The sequence below is a fragment of the Lissotriton helveticus genome, chromosome 6, assembly GCF_964261635.1.
Source record: "Lissotriton helveticus chromosome 6, aLisHel1.1, whole genome shotgun sequence".
Lineage (NCBI taxonomy): Eukaryota > Metazoa > Chordata > Amphibia > Caudata > Salamandridae > Lissotriton > Lissotriton helveticus.
In genome coordinates this window covers 686,380,537-686,400,454 of record NC_136067.1, presented here as the reverse complement: position 1 = coordinate 686,400,454, position 19,918 = coordinate 686,380,537, and the positions used below count along the sequence as shown (strand labels likewise).

Below are 19,918 nucleotides of genomic sequence, written 5' to 3'. Positions count from 1 at the left end.
CTCTGGACATAGACCTTATAAAAAAGTCATTCAGGGATATGAAGGAAATGCGCCGAGAGGAAACTGAAATGCAGAAGCCAGCAGTTAGGGCTCACAACCTTCTGGTGAGCGTACCCTCCCTTGCACCTTATCTTATTTTTGTTACAGTCCCTTACCACAGGTTTTTACTAACTAAATTTAGGTTTAACCTGTTACATTTTTATTTAGGCTCTTTTACGTCTTGGCAGAAGCCAGACCTAGCCCCCCCATGCAGTTGTGACCATTTTTCTGTGCAGGACACAATGCATTTTATTATGTTTTGTAGCCTATATCATGAGCAGAGAAAAAAATATTTGCTCCCTATTCTGAAAGAAGCGGGCTTTACTCAGGTGCGTCCGGCGTTGCTTTATTTACAACTCCTGACAAATCCCCGTACAACTTTTTGTATTGCTAACTTCCTAGTGGCCGCTGCGAGGGTAAAAATGGGGGGACAAATTTCGCCTTAAAAAACTTTTTAAAGTTGCTATGTTTTTCTTTGATATGAATTGTAAAATGTATTTTCTATTTATTCTTGTATATAGTTTTTATAATATGTATTTAGATTGATGTTTTTAGTTCATCGAAGGGTCATTTATGTATATATCCCTTCTCAGTGTTTTATCGTTTTGTTTCTTTGTATGACTTGTAATAAGTCGAATAAAGATATTCTGACTGACTGACTGAGTGTAAAGATCCACTTTCCACGCAAATAGTGAAGAGAGGGTATCTTTATTGAAGAGCAACAGCAGGTACCTCCAGCTCAGCTTCACAGCTTATAAGAAAATCCAGTAACTAACAAAGAATAACATTCTAACCTAGCAACATGCTGAGAATTCCATGAAATGCAGAAAACTCCACAATGAGATAAAAAAATGAGACCCATATATTAGAGAGAAGGATCATTTTCTGCGGTAACTTCCAGTCCTACGATATATAGACAAATATATGTATGACCATCATTAACAATAATCGGACACTACTTTTTGGGAAAACATCTAGCTCAATGTCTCGTCTTATTCATCTCTAGTGATTGCTGTATGTACATACTCCTTTTGTTTATCACACTTAAGCTTGCACTATTAACCTTGACAATGCTGGAAGAACAAAATAGAAAAAGGGTTTTTTCTGTATACAACATTTTTAAGCGTTAAAGCATGGAATGTGACAAACACCATGGTGATTGGGGGCTTGATTTAGAGTTTGAAGAATGGGTTACCGTGGCCTACATGTGATGATATCCAGTCTGCCTCATTTCAAGTGAACTATATCCAATGGCACTTGTAATAATACAGATGGGATAACTGTTACATTTGTGAGGAAAAAGCCCATCTGCCAAGCTCGAAAGCTAGCCCGAGTGTACTTTTCATCAAATATTCACACTTGCATTTCCAATGCAAGAACTTACAGGAATAGAAAATGGCACACGGCAGCAAAAAGTGATAAAGTAATACACCTCTGGGCCAAAGTTCACTAAGGACCTGAGTATGATATGGCTGAAATTACCACTACTGGTAAGTATCTTTGCAAAGAATTCTGCTTATTATGAATTTGACTCCTCGGAATGGAAAATAACTAAGTGGACATTTAATTACAGTAAGGAACTCCACGCAGCCCTCCCTATACCAAGGGGTTTAACGCTACCATTCAATACCTGCACTGATAAATGGCTTTGTGTAAGGTAGGAATGGAGACAGGTGTATGGGAGGGTACAGAAGGAAAAGGGAAGAGTATATTTGGTGGGAGGCAGCATTGCTTCCCCCTTGCCAAAGAACACTTTGCTCAAGAACCGGGGGAAGAGCCTTAGGTGCTGTTAAAGCCAAATCCACATGTGATTTTACAAGTGGGAATTACAAGCAAATAAAATAGGGTACAGTTTTCCTGCATCCAGAAAATCGAGGTGCAGGACAACCTGACCTGCTGTGATCGAGTGAAGCATAATTCCGTATGGTAATTCTGCTCTGCCTGACTTGATATTGGGGCCCATTTGTGTGCAGACAAATGCACTGTCAAGCAAACCCTAAAAACAGGCATTTCACATGTAAACATTGGTTTGTGCATGGACAAAGGCTGCTTTGTTTAAGGTTACTGTTATGATTGTTCTGCTTGTTATGTTAGAACTTGTAACATATGGATGTCAAAGTGAATTTGGGGATTGGGGTATTCTATTCATGTGATTTGTGTCTTTGCTGGCTTGCTGTAACATTGGTGGTTCTGGAGTTGTACTCCGCTTATATTAAATATACTTGGAAATATCCTGAAGTCCTGAGCCTCTCATTGTAACACTGGCGATGAGGATGGTATATAAGCAAAGTTAGGTATGAATTTTGAGAAAAATTCAGCAAGACCTACAAATGATCATACTTGATCATGCTCCTTCGGCCTAGATGATTTCACAATGCTTCTAGTCAACACTAGTTTGCAACTTAAACCCTCTCCAGATATTATATAGCCAAGGTAAGTAACACAGGCCACCACAAATTAAAATTTTTCATTCTTGAGAGTTAATCCTGCATCTTATAGTTTACTTAAAGTTTGTGTTAAGATTCTGCCATGTTCAACACAATTTTTCCCTGATAACAAAAAATGATTATGATAGAATATCCTCTTGGAAGAATTTGAAATACCTACAAGCATTTTCTTCATCACCCTCTGAAAACAGGCAGCCGTGGATGCCAAACCAAAAGGCATGCAGACTGAAGTTATTTGCTCTCCAGAAGTGTAATAATTGAAGTGAGATGCCAGGATTCAGCACATGATGATATGCGGAGGAAAAATCAATAACGTGAAACAATTTTTGCCCCCGTTAAGTGTTGAAAGTGTCTCTGAAATGTCTACCCAGATGTGTTTATTTAGGTCAAGTAGGTCTACCTGCATCCTAACAATGGTGTTACCATCCTTGTGTGCCAACACCACTGTATCTAGCCACTCAGAGGACTCAATTTCTTCTATCACTCCAAGTTTAAAAATCTTTTGCAGTCCTTCTTCAAGTGGGCCTAGCATCCAATTTGGCACTGTTATTAGTTTGAGCATAGATGTAGCATTCTTTGATATTATTTTAAGCTCAAAACATTTTAATATGCCTAGTTAATTTCCAATGTCTTTCCCATGTCACTTTGATGCAGACAACCCAACAGATTGTGCATATGTTTCGTGACATAACACTTCTGAACAGTCTCTCTGTCTTAGAATTGAATCTTAAGTTTAGTATACTCCAAGACAGATCGGGAGGCCGCTCCTTCTCCTTCCTCGCTGCCAAAGCATGGAACGCCCTTCCGCTCCACCTCAGACAGACAACATCGCTCCCCATCTTCGCAAGAAACCTCAAAAGCAGGCTCTTCGACAGACCCCCTCCTTGATGGAATGGAACCTGCACCCCCCCACCCCTAGCGCCTTGAGACCCTTACGGGTGAGTAGTCGCGCTTTAACAAACCCCTGATTGATTGATGATTGATTGAAGACAACGATTTTTGCTCCTCCCCAATCTACAGGATTAATATCGGGAGTAAACAATTCAATGTTGTCATTACCAAAATGTTTATCCCAATTCTTATCAACAATCATTGTATATAGTGATCATGAATCCACTACTGCCTCTATTTCTCCACCCCCTACAAGTATACAACATTCAAGCATACAAATGGGATCCTCAGCAACTACAGCACCCTTTTTCACACTGAAAACAATTATTTTCTCATTATCAGTTACTCCCACACTTGGTATTCATCCTCCTTTGCACACTCTCGCATAATGACCCTTTTTCCCAATTGTTTTACAAATTTCGCTTCTGGCAAAAGAACCTGGACTGAAATGACCTTCACTTCTGAACCTGTAGCATTTACTCTTACCTTTCTTGCTATCTTTACTAACAAATAAAGTACTACTATCATTATTAGATTGTGACTGTCCCTCACCACTACATTTGTGACATTTGACTTTCCCATATTTCCTGATGCTGTAATCCATTCCAGTTTTGTTGTCCACCACCTCTCTGCATACAACACACCTTTGACTCTTTATTAAAACTCATTCTTCTCCTATGGAATTCCTTAGTCCATTAACCAACTCGTAGTGCTTTCCATTCCTTCTACAATACCTTCTGCCTTTTTTTAAATCAGGATTCTTAAGCAACCATTTTTCCTGTACTTTCTGGTTTTACCTACACCTGACTAGTTGATATCTTATTAAGGAATCAGGTAGATCGCCAATCTCACATGTTCTTGCTACGATTGTTAATAAAGCTATGAATGTCCCCACCATTTCAAATTTACCCTGAGTTCTGTCACAGAATTTGTCTTTCAAAAACCACATTTATCTTTGGCTGAAATGATTTTCTACCATTAAAAGACTCATTTCATAAAAATCAACTTGATCCGCTTCTGCATTCCCAACTGGTTTTGCATCTAAACTTTCATATGCATTCCTCCCTTCAACATCTAGGTTATGTAGGAGTATTATTTGTTTCCTAGCAACTGAAAATATTTCTCCTCCGATACCAATGAGGTATGAATCATACAATTCTTCCATGTTTTCCTGGGTAATATAGGTAAGCCATTCATTGTAACAGTTACATTATTACTGGTTATCATAATAACAGGGAAGGAATTTAACTGATTCCTTTAGGGTCATTTATTTATATATGGCATTCTGGTGTCACAGAAAAGATGTGAAACTCCTTTGATGTGACGGAGGCCAGGAAAATGCTGCACTAAGCTCGCTGTTCTATTTTAAACAAATACATGTTATACTTATATGTTCAACATGTATGTGTTTCCTCTGGCAGCTTTTCTTTATATCGGCTCTTTGCTTCACCTAAACTGATTTTAGCCCCACTAATACAAGGTACAAATAGTTATGGGTTTTATTTTTTACGAGGAATCTTCATTAAGCTCCCGAATACCTTTGTTTTTTATGGCTAAAAGTGGTGATCATTGATTGTTTAGGAATTAGTAATTCACTATTATTAAGTTAGGGTCAACAAAGGTAATGTTTCTAATTCTGATGAAATGATGTACAAGAGAGGGGGTGCAGTCAGCGAAAAGGGTTCAGGTTAATATTTTGGATCCATTATGTACTGTGTCATTAATCTAAGGATATTAATTTCTCGTTCCTAATATTTATTTTAGCTGTCAAAAATATTACATTAACATTTTGTTTCAATGCAATATTTTATATTAGTTTGTTTTTTAACCAGTTTATAGTAGCATTGCTTTGTCTAATTTTTTCATTTTTACTTGGTGAGGGAGGGCAATGTACCCCTTTACCCTCATTCACTTCATTTTACATTCCCTTGAGCTTTTCCGGGAGGGCAAAGTAACCCCCAAGGCACACTTTATTTTCTATTCCCTTTCCTGTTTTTATATATTTATACACATGTACCTTTATATTAACACGTGCCTAACCACGTATACCCACCTGTTATATTCCCAATATATTTGCACATGATTTTTTTCTCCCAAATTTTTCGGTTATTTTTTTTAGCTGATATTTTTGGGGATATGTAATTCCATGTCACTGCTGGCAGTGTGAAAGTGGGAAGAATTAGAAAGAGTGAAGGAGTTGAAACAAAGCATGGTGTAAAATCGAGCTACTTCGACATTTTGTGCCAGACATAATCGGAGAACAAAGCAAGATGCATTTATGATTTGTACCTGCAATGGAATCCTTGAGGTAAACATGTTGTCCAATAGGCACCTGAAGAAATACTCCCTCTGGAAGCAGCAAGCAGAAAAGTTTGGTATTGTAGTTCACACTGGTTTTGGAAATCAGTTTGCATTTTCTGTAGAACAAGCCTATCAAAAAACATAAAAAGAGTAGTGACAAATGGTGAAGTAACTTCTTTTGTACAATTTCATACCCTGGACTACTCAGTATCATCATAAAACTATCTCTACAGTAAGTAATACTAACATGAAAATAGGGGAACAGAATTTTTAAAAATAGCATGCCTCATTTAAGCAAGGCGTTTCACACCCAGAGAGAGCACATTTAATCTGCCAAAAGGTGAAATAAAGAGCAATGTCATAAATTACATTTTTTGTGACTACTATTCATGTGTGGTCCAACACGAGCAATGATAATGTGATTCTCAAAGAGCTACAACTGTACGTGAAGGTGTGTATGAGTGAGTGGTGGACTGTTCAGAACTTGCTGGAAAACAACATGATTTGGAGTTTGGTCGATGTGGGGCATCCCCTCAAAAGTGTTGGATGTCCCATCTACCCTATTTAGCCCCTCATTAAAAAATACAGATTAATGTATAAACAGGAATTTGCACAGGCAGCGAAATTATTAGTTGGGTGACAATTATCACACCGTCATAATTCCAACAGATTGTTTCTGGCAGGACAAACCTATGAAAATGCATAAGGTGCTAAGGCCTGGAAAAAGGCTAACCATACAGAATTTAGTGTTGTAAAACCCATTCTGTATGTTAAGGCTCATTTTCCTTCTGAAAACTTAACATATTGGTAAATAGTTCACCCATCCTGGGATAATGATATTTACCAGTTGTGGAAAATAACACGCCCTTTTCCACTCTTCTTATATTGTGGACCTGAGAGTACATAGACATCAGAACACCCTAATAAGGATGGGCAGACATCTATAGACTAGTTGTTTAGTGTCCACACAAATCTATAACTCATACACAACATCATTGAAAGTGTTAGCAACTTATTGTGATTTTGAAAATTTCAATTCACAATTAATACTCAATAAACTGGTTTTTAGATGCTACAAAAAAAACATCCAGATGAGTTGAAGTGGTTGACAGTCCCAAGAGCACAGAGGGCTCTGAACAAGATGCTAAACTTCTTGGGAAAGCACATACATTCTCACAAGCAGCTACATTTATAGCAGTGAAAGAATCACAAGGCTGTAGCAGTTACACCCAGAACAACCAAACACATGGCCTCTTCATTGGAACAGTTGCTTTAAATGTTGTTCTAATACCCAGATGCCCAACTTTAATGGGTGTCTTGAACTTTGACAAGAATGGTGGAGATGTGAAAAGTTAGCCGTTTTGGAAAAGTATGAAGAAACGGAAAATAGGTTAGTGTAAACAGAGTCAGTGACCAATAAGCTCAGCTGAAATGGAGAATTTAGGTGATAAATTGAGTGAGCTGAGATTTTCTGTTGAAGTAGTAGAGTTAAGCAGTGTGCACAACAGTGAGGTATCAGTTGATTCAGAATCAACAATCATTATTATTTTGAGTGATTAATACAGACAGTTTTTGGATGCTTTTACCACCTGATGTTGTTACCACCACTTTTGAGAGCAGTGAAATTGACCTCCCATGTTACCTATGGTCTGATATTGGGTTTAAAGAAAAGCAAATAAAGGCACGGTCTACGTAGCTCACCAAGGCATTAGTGTCATAGGCACCAAGTGGATTTTGGAATGATAATTAGATCAGGCACTAAACATTTTGTATCACTGACATAAATGTTCGGATCTTTCTTGGTTACAGAAATTTGACTCCGTTTTTTGCTTCAAAGTAGGGTAGGTAAATATTTTCAATCTTACTATCAAGGTAAAGGAGGGATGCATTCTGCTAAAGCACAGACTTTGTAATGTGCCAGATAGTGAAAGATATGATCTATCCAAAATCATTAGGGATATGCAGAATGGAGGCATAACTAAATCAGTGGATGCCACACTCTGGTTATCACCTGTTGTGGTGGCTAGAATATGATCAGGAGAGTTACATCTCTGCAATGACCTACATGGAGTCTATTAGTCAATATGGGTTGAAAACTTCCCATTACCTTGCATAGCAGATTAAATTAATGCTATATGACAACCCAAATGGTTTTCTAAGTTGGATCTGCAGATGGCAAATGATAAGCATTAGAGAAGGATTCCCGTCATTTCACTGTATTTGCCACACCTTATGGTAGTTTCTAAGTCTGCTGCGTGCCATTTGGTTTGGTGTCAGTAAGCTCCGTCTTTCAGAAGGTAAAGGCAAACATTCTGAGGGTATGACTAATGTAGTTTTTCAAGACAACAGTTTTGTGTTTTTCAAAACAAAGTCTGAGCATGTTGTAAGGCTATGAAGTACCTCTAAGAAGATAGAAATGCATATTTTGTGTTAATTCAGTTGAATAATACTGGCTTTGTGGATGCTTCATGAGAGCTCCCTGTCCTGAAAATAGAGACTAGCTGTGGTCATTCATTTTATTTAAAATTCATTCATATAAAATTCGGACTTAACTGAGTTTTATAGGAATCTACTGAAGAGGAACAGTGAGCCTATTTGGTCTTCTATGTGCCATGAATATTTGGCAAGATTAAAGTGAATATGTTGTCAGCACCTGTAACCATATGTAGAAGGTTATGATACGACTATAACTAGGGATGTGAATGCATTTGGCACTGGTACTTTCTTAATTGGAGGGCTAAAGGAAGTAGAAACACACTACTCTACAATAGAGATGGGGTTACTTTCATGTGTGCGGGGAGTATAGAAATTCAAATCTTATTGATGGGGACAAATCATTTGCTTGAAAACAGACAATAAACTGCTAGTGGATATTCTTTGTGGTGATACACTCAAGAAATCTACTACCAGATTAGCGAGACAGTCAACCAAATGTCTATAATTTAGTTTGAATGTACAGTTCATTGTAAGGGAAAGAATATTAAAGCAGACTTTTTATGGGACTATCTGCAGTCGATAGTGGTCAACAGGGTCTTGTTGAAAATGAGACTGAAAAAATACATCATTGCTATGGTTGAAGATAAAACAATTTTTGGTGACATGGGTGATTAGATCGTCCAGATGACATCTGAACCAGTTTTGAAGGATGCGTTGAGTTTTGTCTGTTCAGATTGAACAAAAGAAAGGTAATTGAGCCATGAACTTCAAATGAAGTGGAACTCAAAAGTAGTGCGAGAGGAGATTTGTTGTTTCCACTTACTGAGTCAAACTCAAAGATTCTAGAAGCAGCCCACTAATAGAAATGGGGCTCTCTAGTTGGCAGAGGTAGGTACCTTTGTCCAAGAAGGGACCATTGCTTCTAGTCAGGGTAAGCAGGATTAAAACACTCTAGATGACCTCAGCTCACTCCTTTGGTAGCTTGGCAAAAGCAGACAGGCATACTCAAAGGGAATGTGTTAAGTATTTGTACTCAAAACACAAAGTAACACAGTGATAACACCACAAATGGACACCACACCAATAAAGAAAAATAAAGCATCTTTATCTAAACTCAACAAGATCAAAACAACAAAAATCCAACAACCAAGCATTCAAATATGACTTAAGAACATTTGTTTAAAAAAGTAAAGCTTGTAGCAAACAAATAGCTCCACCTGGGGCCATTAGGTAGTAGTGACAGCGCAATAAATCCAAAGTCCGACACTGATCGCAAGATGTGCAGCATTGGGCACAAAGTAGCGAGGACCCCAAAACATACAGTATCTTTGGATAACGAAGTCTATGACGACGCACAGCGTTGTGGAGGTGGAGATGGCCTTGATGCCATGGAAGTATTTTTGGAATCTAGACCTAGACCTCATCGTGTTCTGACCGAATTCATTCTGAAATTAGCATCAATCTCACTGAAGAAGAATTTCTTCAAATTTGACAATGAATGTTTTAGGTCTCGCCTACGCAGCGCGCATGCGCTGCATAGGCAAAAGACCTTTAGCAAATGCTTTGGCTTTTCAGTCAAAAACGTGCACGCGTTCTATTGCCTTCAATGGCAACGCGTGCACATTTGGCGATTCCCTTGCGGAAGCGAGCTTGACACCATATGTTTGTAATTAACTTACAAACACATGGTGCCCCTGGCTTGCTCCCGCAAGGGAACCGCTTTGTGTGCTCTTGCACTCCCCCACCCCCCACCTTTAGCGCGAGGAGCGCGCGCGCTTGTTTCAAGAGGGCCGGCTTTTAAAATAAATAGACTCGTCCATAGTCATCCAGTCGGTAAGCCCGTCCTGTCGCAGATGTGTTACTACTATTAATTTAAGATACTAAACCACATAAAACACAGAGCATGACCAGCAACGACAAATCCCACAAAAATACAACGAAGGATCAGGCATTACTTCCGCGTGCATAACCTTGCCAATCAAGACCCAGGGGCAAGTTAAATGATGGTGCAAGAACACATCAAGTAAACAGATACCACTAGAGACACAATGGTGGCTCTTACAGTGCCTCTTCGGTGGCTGAGAATCCCCGCTACCCCACACACCTTGTACTAGCAAACCAGGAAATTCTGCATAGTATTTACCATCCCTGAACCGCCAGCAGCACCGACAGACACCTGAGGATCCACCATCTTGCTACAGTCTGTCGCGCATGCGTGATGCGCAGTGAGCAGTTTGGGAATTGTAGTTCGTGGAATATGACGAGAGACCAGAGCTCCATAGAGAGAGACAAAACGGCACAGCAGGCACAATGCACATCAGCTTTAGAAGATTGGCGAAATGGAAAGTAGAAACTCGTCCCATTACAGTATATAGAACACAATAGGGAGACTCATTTAAATTAAAATTGCTACTCACTCTGCAGTCTGGCATCTGTCACTTTTTCAAGACAAAAGGCGGTAGGCTATTTGCGGGGTGCTTCCAAACACCCTCAGCAGTCGCAGAGGTATTTCCCAGTTGACACCGAGGTAACACTTTTGGGGCACTGTCGCATTTTAAAATACGTGACTCGTAACACAAGTCACTTCTGTATAATTTAAATATCAAATCCTCTTTTAGGATAGGAAAAGGTGTTTCTTATATTAAAATGTTTGCATTAATGCATATCTGGCAAGTTCTGAGTTTCCTTATGTGTGACGTTTTCATCGTTTTAACGTGTGACTGAGGCATTTCAAGTCCAAGTAAGTGACCCACTGAGTGACACTTTATCTGAAGTAGCACACTGCATTTATGTCCATGCAGTGCAATAAAGTGAAAGAATAAGTATTAATCGACCTGCGTTGTGTAGCTTAGACATGTCCGCCCCAAAATTAAGGTATAGGACGTGCACTGCTATGTTCACACACAGTCTTTTAAAACAATACACAACAAACATTCATGGCCAACACAAGATCTTTGATAAACATTGGGACAATCCTATTGCAGTATCAGCAGTGCTTTAAATGGGCTGATATTGTCCGGTACTGAGTACAGGCACCTTTCTATTTTCAGAGGGAGAGTACCGCCACTTGTCAAGAGAAATGTAATACTTTTAATTGGAGAGTAACAGCACTTCTCAGAGTGTGTGGAAATTTCTTTTGTACCCCTCCTGCAGGTGACCCGGCGTGTCGTGAGGAAGATCACCTGTGCCTTCCCCTAGCAGCATTGTAAATAGTATTGCGCATGCATGACTGATCTCTGGTATACATACACAGTCCAGAGGATGTCACCCTTGTGCCCGCTTTTATTGTGTTTAATGCTCTAATTAAAGTTCTGTGCACATGCTTCTGAGATACGCGACGTGCCCTGTGTGGAAATTTGTTTTGTACCCCTCCTGCAGGTGACCCGGCGTGTCGTGAGGAAGATCACCTGTGCCTTCCCCTAGCAGCATTGTAAATAGTATTTCAATGATGTACATGTGGTTACTGATAAACCAAGTTGCCCAGTACTATAGTTCTGCGGGCTTATGCACCTGCGGCATAGTATAGATTTCTGCCCTACGTGCCGTTGACAGGTTTGAAACAGCACAAGCCGAGCCAGCATTTCATCTGTCAGATGCGGAATATGTCTGAGAGTGGTTTGAAACAGCACAGGCAGAGCCAGCATTTCATCTGTCGGATGCTATGTTGTTTGTAACAGCACAAGCCGAGCCAGCATTTCATCTGTCGGATGCTGAGTGGTTTGAAACCGCACAAGCGAGCCAGCATTTTATCTGTCAGATGCTGAGTATGGCTGAGAGTGGTTTGAATCTGCACAGGGCTGACTTCAGCCTTTCATCTGTTAGACTTTGAGTACTTTGAGTTGCTTGTAGTGCCAAGTTTCCTAGAAGCAGCCAGTTTTAAATAGTGTTTAAACTTATTGTCCTTGCTTATGAGAAGCAAGGATGGCAGTAAAAGAAGTGTAGTTACTGCCAGCCTAGCTTCTCCTAAGCAACAACTATATGTACAAAGTGTGTGTTTACGCACCTCTTGCAGGTTTGCAAAACACATAAATAAAAGGCATTGTCATTTACAATGCCAAAAGTTCAAATGTTCACAAATGCGAGACCTATTACATTGCAATTGCTTGTTATCCAAGTCAAAAGCGTAGCCATGGGCTATCCATTCACGCCTGAGATGGCAGTCCTATACATGGCTAAGTACGAGGAGCAATTCCTGTATCAGAACAATCCATACTGTCCACACTTGAAACAGAGGTACAGGTATATCGATATAAGATTTATATTGGAAAAACTTTGCAAGAAGTACGGAATCGGATTGTGCAACACCTCGTACGTTAGAAGAATAACATTTTGACTCCCCCATGGTCGAACATTTTATAACTTTGAATCACAGATTTGATGACTTTACATGGACTGTATCGTCTCTGATAACAAAGAACAACCTGAGAGGTGGTGACCCTGAGACACTTTTGGCACGAAGAGAGACATTTCGCACTATGAAAGTTAACACGGCCTTGCACGGCCTGAATGAGGTATCAGAAATTACTAAACTCTGAAATATCACCCGGTTTGAATATGGACTACAATCCACAATCCACGGGGCCTTTGACCTCACAGTTCCGCTTCCAGGTTTTTTAAGGAAGCATCAGTGGCAGTTACCAAGTGCTGCCGGTTTGAATGAGAGGAGCGAGATGATTTTCTAACTGCTTTCAAATGGCTGAAATGAAAGGCAAGTCACAATCTGCTGTTGGAATAGTTTGGGTTTCACATAATCAAGAAGCCTCCTTTCATGTAGTTTTCCATTCACACAGGAAAAAGTCAGGATTATTGCAGAAGAAATTCATGGCGACGCGCCCATGAGCTCTAACTACATTTCTCGAGTCTCAAGGTAACATTGTAGCGCGAGCCAGCTTTTCACTGTTTAACTCTAAGGCGCGCACGGAATGCAGGCAGAGTCAGTACTGATAATAATTTCACTTACCATTCCTAGATCCTGGACCGTTTTTAAATTATTATCAAGAGCTTCCACACACCCATACAATTTAAGATAGGAAATCTGTTCCATGATCCTTTGAAATACGATGTGTTTCTTATACGTACATACAATGCCCTGATGTCTATCTTTTTGTAGCCTCGATTAATACTATGAAGTGAGGAACAGATAATGGACATCTGTCTGCAGCACAATTGAGGTACCTATCATACATGTGCTGGCCATTAAGTTCTGGTCATACAAGGGGTCATCAGATTTATAGTAACATATTTTTTCTTTTTCTTTTTTCAGAACCAAAACACAACCAAGTCCTAGTCCTGAAGAGAATCCCGGAATTGTTGGTGATTCGAAACGCGTTAGCTGTTGAGTGTGGGGGAAGGTAGAACAGGGTGTGCCACGAGGGGACTGAATAGAAATCATTTCTTCCTTTTCCTAGGTTGTCAACACCCTTAAGAAGGAATATGCATCCCCATCCTCCCACAGGCAGGACAGTAGACATTTGTACGCCTTGTGTTTTCAGTGTAAATGCAGGACTGGTTTAATTTCAGGCTGGCACACATAATTTATCGCTTTTTGTCTTGTGATCATTGGTTTGCTGTATATATTTTTGTCACAAATAACGTTTAAAATAATGTATGTGTTGTATATATTGTCTCACAAAACAAATGGTTCTAAATCACGCATACAAATATGTTGCAATTGTGTGATCTAGTAATGTGGTGTTTCCTTTTAAAAGACATGTCCAATTGATTTATGAATGTCTTTTTGAATTATCAAAATTAAGCAGAATAAATGCTCAAATACCTCAGAATTAGTGGTCTCAGGTTTATCGCGAATATTTAAAATTAACCTCCTTTGACATCTTTCTGTGATTTCAATATTTGGGTGGTCCAGTCTGGGGAGAACAGGACCCAAGCCTTCCTTCTTTTTACTACTTTCTAAAAGTGGCATTTTTCAAACACACAATTTAAAAAACGTCCTTACTAAAAGATGTGTTATTAAATTCTGAGTTCAGAGAGCCTAAACTTTAATTCTCTATTTTTTCCGAATTGAAAGTCATACTTACAAGATGTTACAAAGTATCTCCTGTGCGATCTTATGGGACAGAGAGACTTTCAATAGTGAAACACAGAATACACTGTGTTTCACTATCAGGTCATGTCACACACACCAGTGCATGACCTACCGTTCACATACACTGCACCCTGCCCAGGGGGGTACCTTGGGCCTAACTGATGGGTGCTTTACATGTAAGAAAAGAGAAGGATAGGGTCTTGCAAGTGGGTGTAATTGCCAGTGAAGATCCGGGTTTTCTTAGAACCCAGCGGTGCCAGGGACACACCCGAAGTCTTCGGATTCACCTGTCTTGGTATACAGAGACACTGAATACTTCTATGTGGCGTCAGAGATCAAATTTATTAGCTGCAGCTAGTAACAGTAAACCAAGCAATACAACACGGTGTACAACTCAGGAGACTGCTCAACTTTCGTAGAGCAAGACATCTCTTTTTATGGTATTTTCGATTAATTACAAATGCACACCCACTGCGGCAAATTCTGACCAATGGAATACATTTCACATACATTATTACATTCCAAAAAGCTCACTTTACATCGTACCAACCCACAAGTTAATTATTAGGACTACCACAAGCCGGACAAACCCATAATTGAAAGCACTACCCATGAAATGAAAAGTCGTAAGGAAAGAAACAATTCAGATATTGAGTAGGATAAGATATGTGTAAGGCAACTAAAAGTTAACGATATCCTGAACATTGATTGCTAGCCTCAGACAACGATCAGCTCGAGAAAACTGGCTTTCGCAAAGGGTCAGTTTCAGATGACGGGGTCAGCATCTTTGCAGTTCACTCGCAAGTCAAAGAGGGCCTGTTAATGCTTACATGAACAACGAGGCCCATGCAACTTCGTTTGTTCATTTACCACCTAGGCCTACGTGAGGGCAACACAAAATGGCGTCTTCGGACGACACAAACAAAATGGAGTCCTTTCCCGAAAACCACGGAACCTCAGACCTCCTTTTGCCATTACGTAGGCAATAACCTAAGCTCACGTCAATCTGAATCCAGGTCTATATCTATTCTCATCAGGTCATCAGGGTGTTGCTGTAACATCATCTTATTAATCTTCGCTTCTCTCGAGACGGGTCTTCTCACACAGATCGTAGCACAAAGGCCACAAATGGCGGGACCACACTGGATGCATAGGCAACACGAGAAAAAGATCGCTAAAACCATACCAACAAACATCAAAATCTTCCATCCCCATTTGGACAGCAGTTCCCAAAGCCATCCTATCAACGACCAGTTCCCTTCGTCTACATGTATAGACTCAGCGAACTTATGTAACCTCAAGATGGCCTGGTACACTGTCGGGGCGTTATCTGAAATGAAAAAGCAGCAACTAGACCCGATCAATTTACATACTCCACCTCTATTTGCAAGTATAATATCTAAAGCAAAGCAGTTCTGTAATGTCATAAGGCGATCCGCTTGAAGCTCAGCTGTAATATTGCTAAGGGCACCTGCAGTCTCATTTATAGTGGCCTCGACCACTCTCGTAGGCTGACGAATATTCCTACCATTAGCCATAGGTCCCCAAAAGGGCAGAAAACCCTTAAAGAAGTCTCCAACTTCTTGTGCGACAGTATCTTTCGCATCAATAACACCTCTACCATATCTTGTCTTATGGTAGTTGAAGGCAGCAGTGTATGAAGCAAAAATGCCACATAACATGTGCCTGAAAAATCGGAAGGCAAACATGTATATGCTCTGTCGTGACAAACAAAATACGTGCCTTTTAGCTGGCACGAACGGTGGAGATGTCCGGGACGTATAGACATAGGTGTGAGCACACACACTCTTACCAAGCTGAGCTCTCGGAATCTGACCATTACCTTGCAGACAAAGATGACCTCGGTGGGGTACAATCCAAATAGGAGGAGACCTTTTCTGTCTCTCTTTTTCTGTCAGACTAATGCTATATCTCGTCGTGTTCCAACCAACATATGCTCGTACCTCATCTTTAGGGAAAGCATTATATGCATCAATATCTCTAACCATATATACTATTCCCTGTATCAAGGCATTCTTATTCGCATTATCTTTGACAGAACGTACAGGAGATGCTTCATTCGCATAGATAAACATTGATTGGAGTGCCCATACTGACCCATTAGGAGAAAAAGGCAAAACCAAATATGGCATTCCCTTATCTGTCGTATGTGGCATAAGACAACACACCCAACAATTTGTGGTATTTACAACTAGCTGATGCTGATGCAACATCTGTATAAACGAATTGTTCACAAATTCTAATCTTCGTGTCTGTTCATGTTCAGGCAACGTGTGAAACTCATGTGGGCAAACAGTAGAAAAAGAAAGAGTAGGTTGGGAGGTAGATGTAAGCGTCTGTTGTGAAGCATAGATAATCCAACCCACACAAACCAACGTAATATTCAAAAGCATTAGAAAACACAGTATTAAAAAACATTTGTTACGAACCAATGTACACATTTTCGCTCTAAAATCGACTCTTTTAACACTCTTATCGGACTCAAAAGACTCCATCCTCTAACGTGCTGCTCACGGCTATTACCTTCTTCACTAAAGTGTGCGCCAAGATCGTACTAACGACCCTGAACCACAGACCTTGTGTCAATACGCGGCTCACCCCTTAAGGCTGTACCGCGACCCTGCAGCTGAGTCCGGATGGTGACTCGAAAAAAAAAAAAGTAAAAAAGTCTCTTGATCTGACAAGGTGTAATTCACTACATAAAAAAATTCAATTTTTATTTGTCCATTTTAGGTATCTTTTTTCGATCTCAGATTGTAGCGCTCTTTGCCAGGCACAGTTTCTTCTTGGAAAAGGACTTCAGGATTCGTCGTGTCGAGTCTCAAAGGCAAAGGCACAGCAGCTTGCAGAACATTATCATCCTCGCGTTCTGACTGAGTCCATGTCAAATGTGCATCACTAAAAGGTACAAATCTAGGAATCCTTTCACACCCTTGAGTCGGCTATTCCATCCCTCACCCAATTATCATACGGTAGGGGCAAAGGAACTTTTTTAGTATGGGTGGCATGCACCCAGTTTTTTTTACCAGCTACTCCAGCTACTCTAACAGCAGTTCTAGTGACCAATAACACCAAATGCGGTCCAGTCCATCTCGGTTCCAAATTCTTGGATCGTTGGAAATTGTTGATTAGAATATATTCTCCAGGTTGAATCGTATGGTCTGGATCTGCAGTAGCTGTCGGCAAACTGTCATAGACCTGTTGGTGGAGAACACGTAATTTAGCAGTCAAGTCATGTAAGTAATCCACCAACATAGGGTACTCAATGGGGCTGTACAACATAGGGTACTCAATGTCTCTGTACTTTTTAGGACGAGGCACACCCCAAACATTCGCTGGACGACCAAAAACTATTTCGTATGGGCTAAGTCCCACACGAGAATGCACTGTCGTCCTTGTTGACAAAAGAGCCAACGGCAAGGCATCCGGCCATGTAACACCAGTGCTCGCTTGTATGTTAGCTAATTTCAGCTTTAAAGTGCCGTTATACCACTCGACAAGTCCTGCTGACTGGGGGTGATTCGCAGAATGGAATTTCTGATTTATTCCCAAACCAGCTCATTCTTTCTTCATGACTTGGCCCACAAATTCACTCCCATTGTCGCTCCATACAATTCTCGGCAATCCATACCTAGTGAAATACTCTTTGAGCAAAACCTTGGCTGTAGACAAGGCAGTATTATCCTTTAGGGGGTAAGCCTCTATCCATCTAGAAAAGGCACAAATAACCACAAGGACATACTTCAGATTGTTACATCTCTCCATGTGTATGTAATCTAACTGTATCACTTCAAACGGATACGTCGAAGGAGCAAAATGACCAGCTGGAGTTGGAGTTCCCTTGCCAGGATTATACTTCAAACAAATCATACAATGCTTCACCACATTATCAGCACATTTCGGAATTCCAGCATTCTGCCATACTGGAGCCAACAACTTGCATATTCCCTTCGAACTAATGTGAGCCATTCCATGAGCCATAGTAACCACTGGGAGCACATACGCATCCGGCAACAACCATCGCTGGTGTTCTGACAACTCAACCCACCAACCCGTCGGATCCAACATACCCGTAGTTTCTCTCCACACACTCACTTCTTTTTCCGTAGCTTCAGCCTGAATCATCTTCACACTTTCTATTGTGTCTTCACACATTCCACTTTCCACAACCCATCTTGCAGCGCCTGCAACATACATACGGCTCATCATGTCTTTCGCTGTTTCCTTCGCAACTTCATCCGCAAACGCATTTCCTCGGCCCACATCATCCACAACTTTCTTATGCGCACTACACTTAACAATTGCAAGTTCATTCACTAACTGCGCATGCTGAATTTTCGTGCCATGGGAAGTAAGAAATCCTCTTTCTCTCCACAAACGCCCAAAACTATGGGCAACACCAAACGCATACTGGTTATCAGTATAGACATTCACTCGCTTTCCCTCTGACAACACACACGCTCGTGTCAATGCAATCAACTCTGCTGCTTGCGTAGAATTCTGTACTATGCGTGCTGTTTCAACAACTGTATGTGCAGTCGTCTCATCATTCGGAAGCTTGAAACACGAACCATCTACCCATAAGGTACCATCAACATTCGCAAGAGGAGTATCTTTTAAATCAATTCTAGCCTTCGTTTCTTCCTCTGTTCGAAGAAAACAATCATGCTGTTCTTGAGCATCTGTCTCTACAGAAATCGGCAACAACGTAGCTGGATTCAACACATTACATCTTTTGATGTGTACATGGCTAGCTAAAAGCGTCAACTCATAACCTGACAGACGTGCACTAGTAAGGTGCTGTGTCTTGGTCCTGTTCAATAAGGTATACACTGCATGTGGGACCATCACAATCAACGTATTATCCAATACCAAACCAGCAGACTTTCGGATAGAAACAGCCGCTGCCGCTGTAGCTCTCAAACAGCTCGGCAATGTTTTAGCTACCAGATTAACGTCGCTGAAAAATACGCACATGGGCGTTGCTTATCTCCGCATCGTTGCGTCAAAACTGACAATGCACAACCTTCTCTCTCGTGCACATACAAAGTAAAAGGTTTACTGTAGTCAGGAGTACCCAATACAGGGGCCGAACACAATGCATCCCGTAATTCAGAAAAACTTTTCTGACACTCATCAGACCAAGGGAGAGGATGCGGAGTATCTTTAAGAGTCAGCGCCAACAGAGGTTTTGCTAACAGGGAAAAATTAGGGATCCATTGCCTACAATACGAGGTGATACCTAAAAAGGCGCGCACTTCTCTCTGTGTGGATGGCACACTCATTTTCGCAATCGCTTGAATTCGTTCTGGGGTCAACCTTCTTCCCTCCTTCGACAAGAGATGACCTAAGTAGGTTACTTCTTGTCGGTAATACTGTAGTTTCGAAGGTGACACTTTATGATGAAGGTCAGACAAATGTCGCAACAAGGAAAGAGTACCCTTTTTACAAATCTCTTTGTCATCAGCAGTAACCAACAGATCATCAACGTATTTAATAAGAGTAGCACCAGAAGGCAACACAAAACTATCAAGCTGAGTTTTCAACGCCTGACTATAGATGGAGGGACTTTCACAATAACCTTGGGGAGCTCTCTTAAACCGGTAGCTTCGACCTCCTAATGAGAAGCCGAAAAGATCTCTAATCTCCTCAGCAATTGGAATGCTAAAGAAAGCATTCTTCAAATCAATAACAGAAAACCAGGCTGCCGAAGCAGGAATCAGAGTCAACAAAGCAG

At 40.6% G+C, this 19,918-nt stretch overlaps 1 protein-coding gene across 2 annotated transcripts in view; it reads right to left on the bottom strand.

The window, feature by feature from the left end:
• Window positions 1-19,918, bottom strand: part of CYB5R4 (cytochrome b5 reductase 4) — a 1,195,924-nt gene that overhangs the window by 372,881 nt on the left and 803,125 nt on the right. For both annotated transcript variants that reach the window (XM_078648153.1, XM_078648152.1), the window contains one exon: window positions 5,667-5,807. In XM_078648153.1, the coding sequence (XP_078504279.1) occupies window positions 5,667-5,807 (141 nt within the window). The remainder of the gene's footprint in view (window positions 1-5,666; window positions 5,808-19,918) is intronic.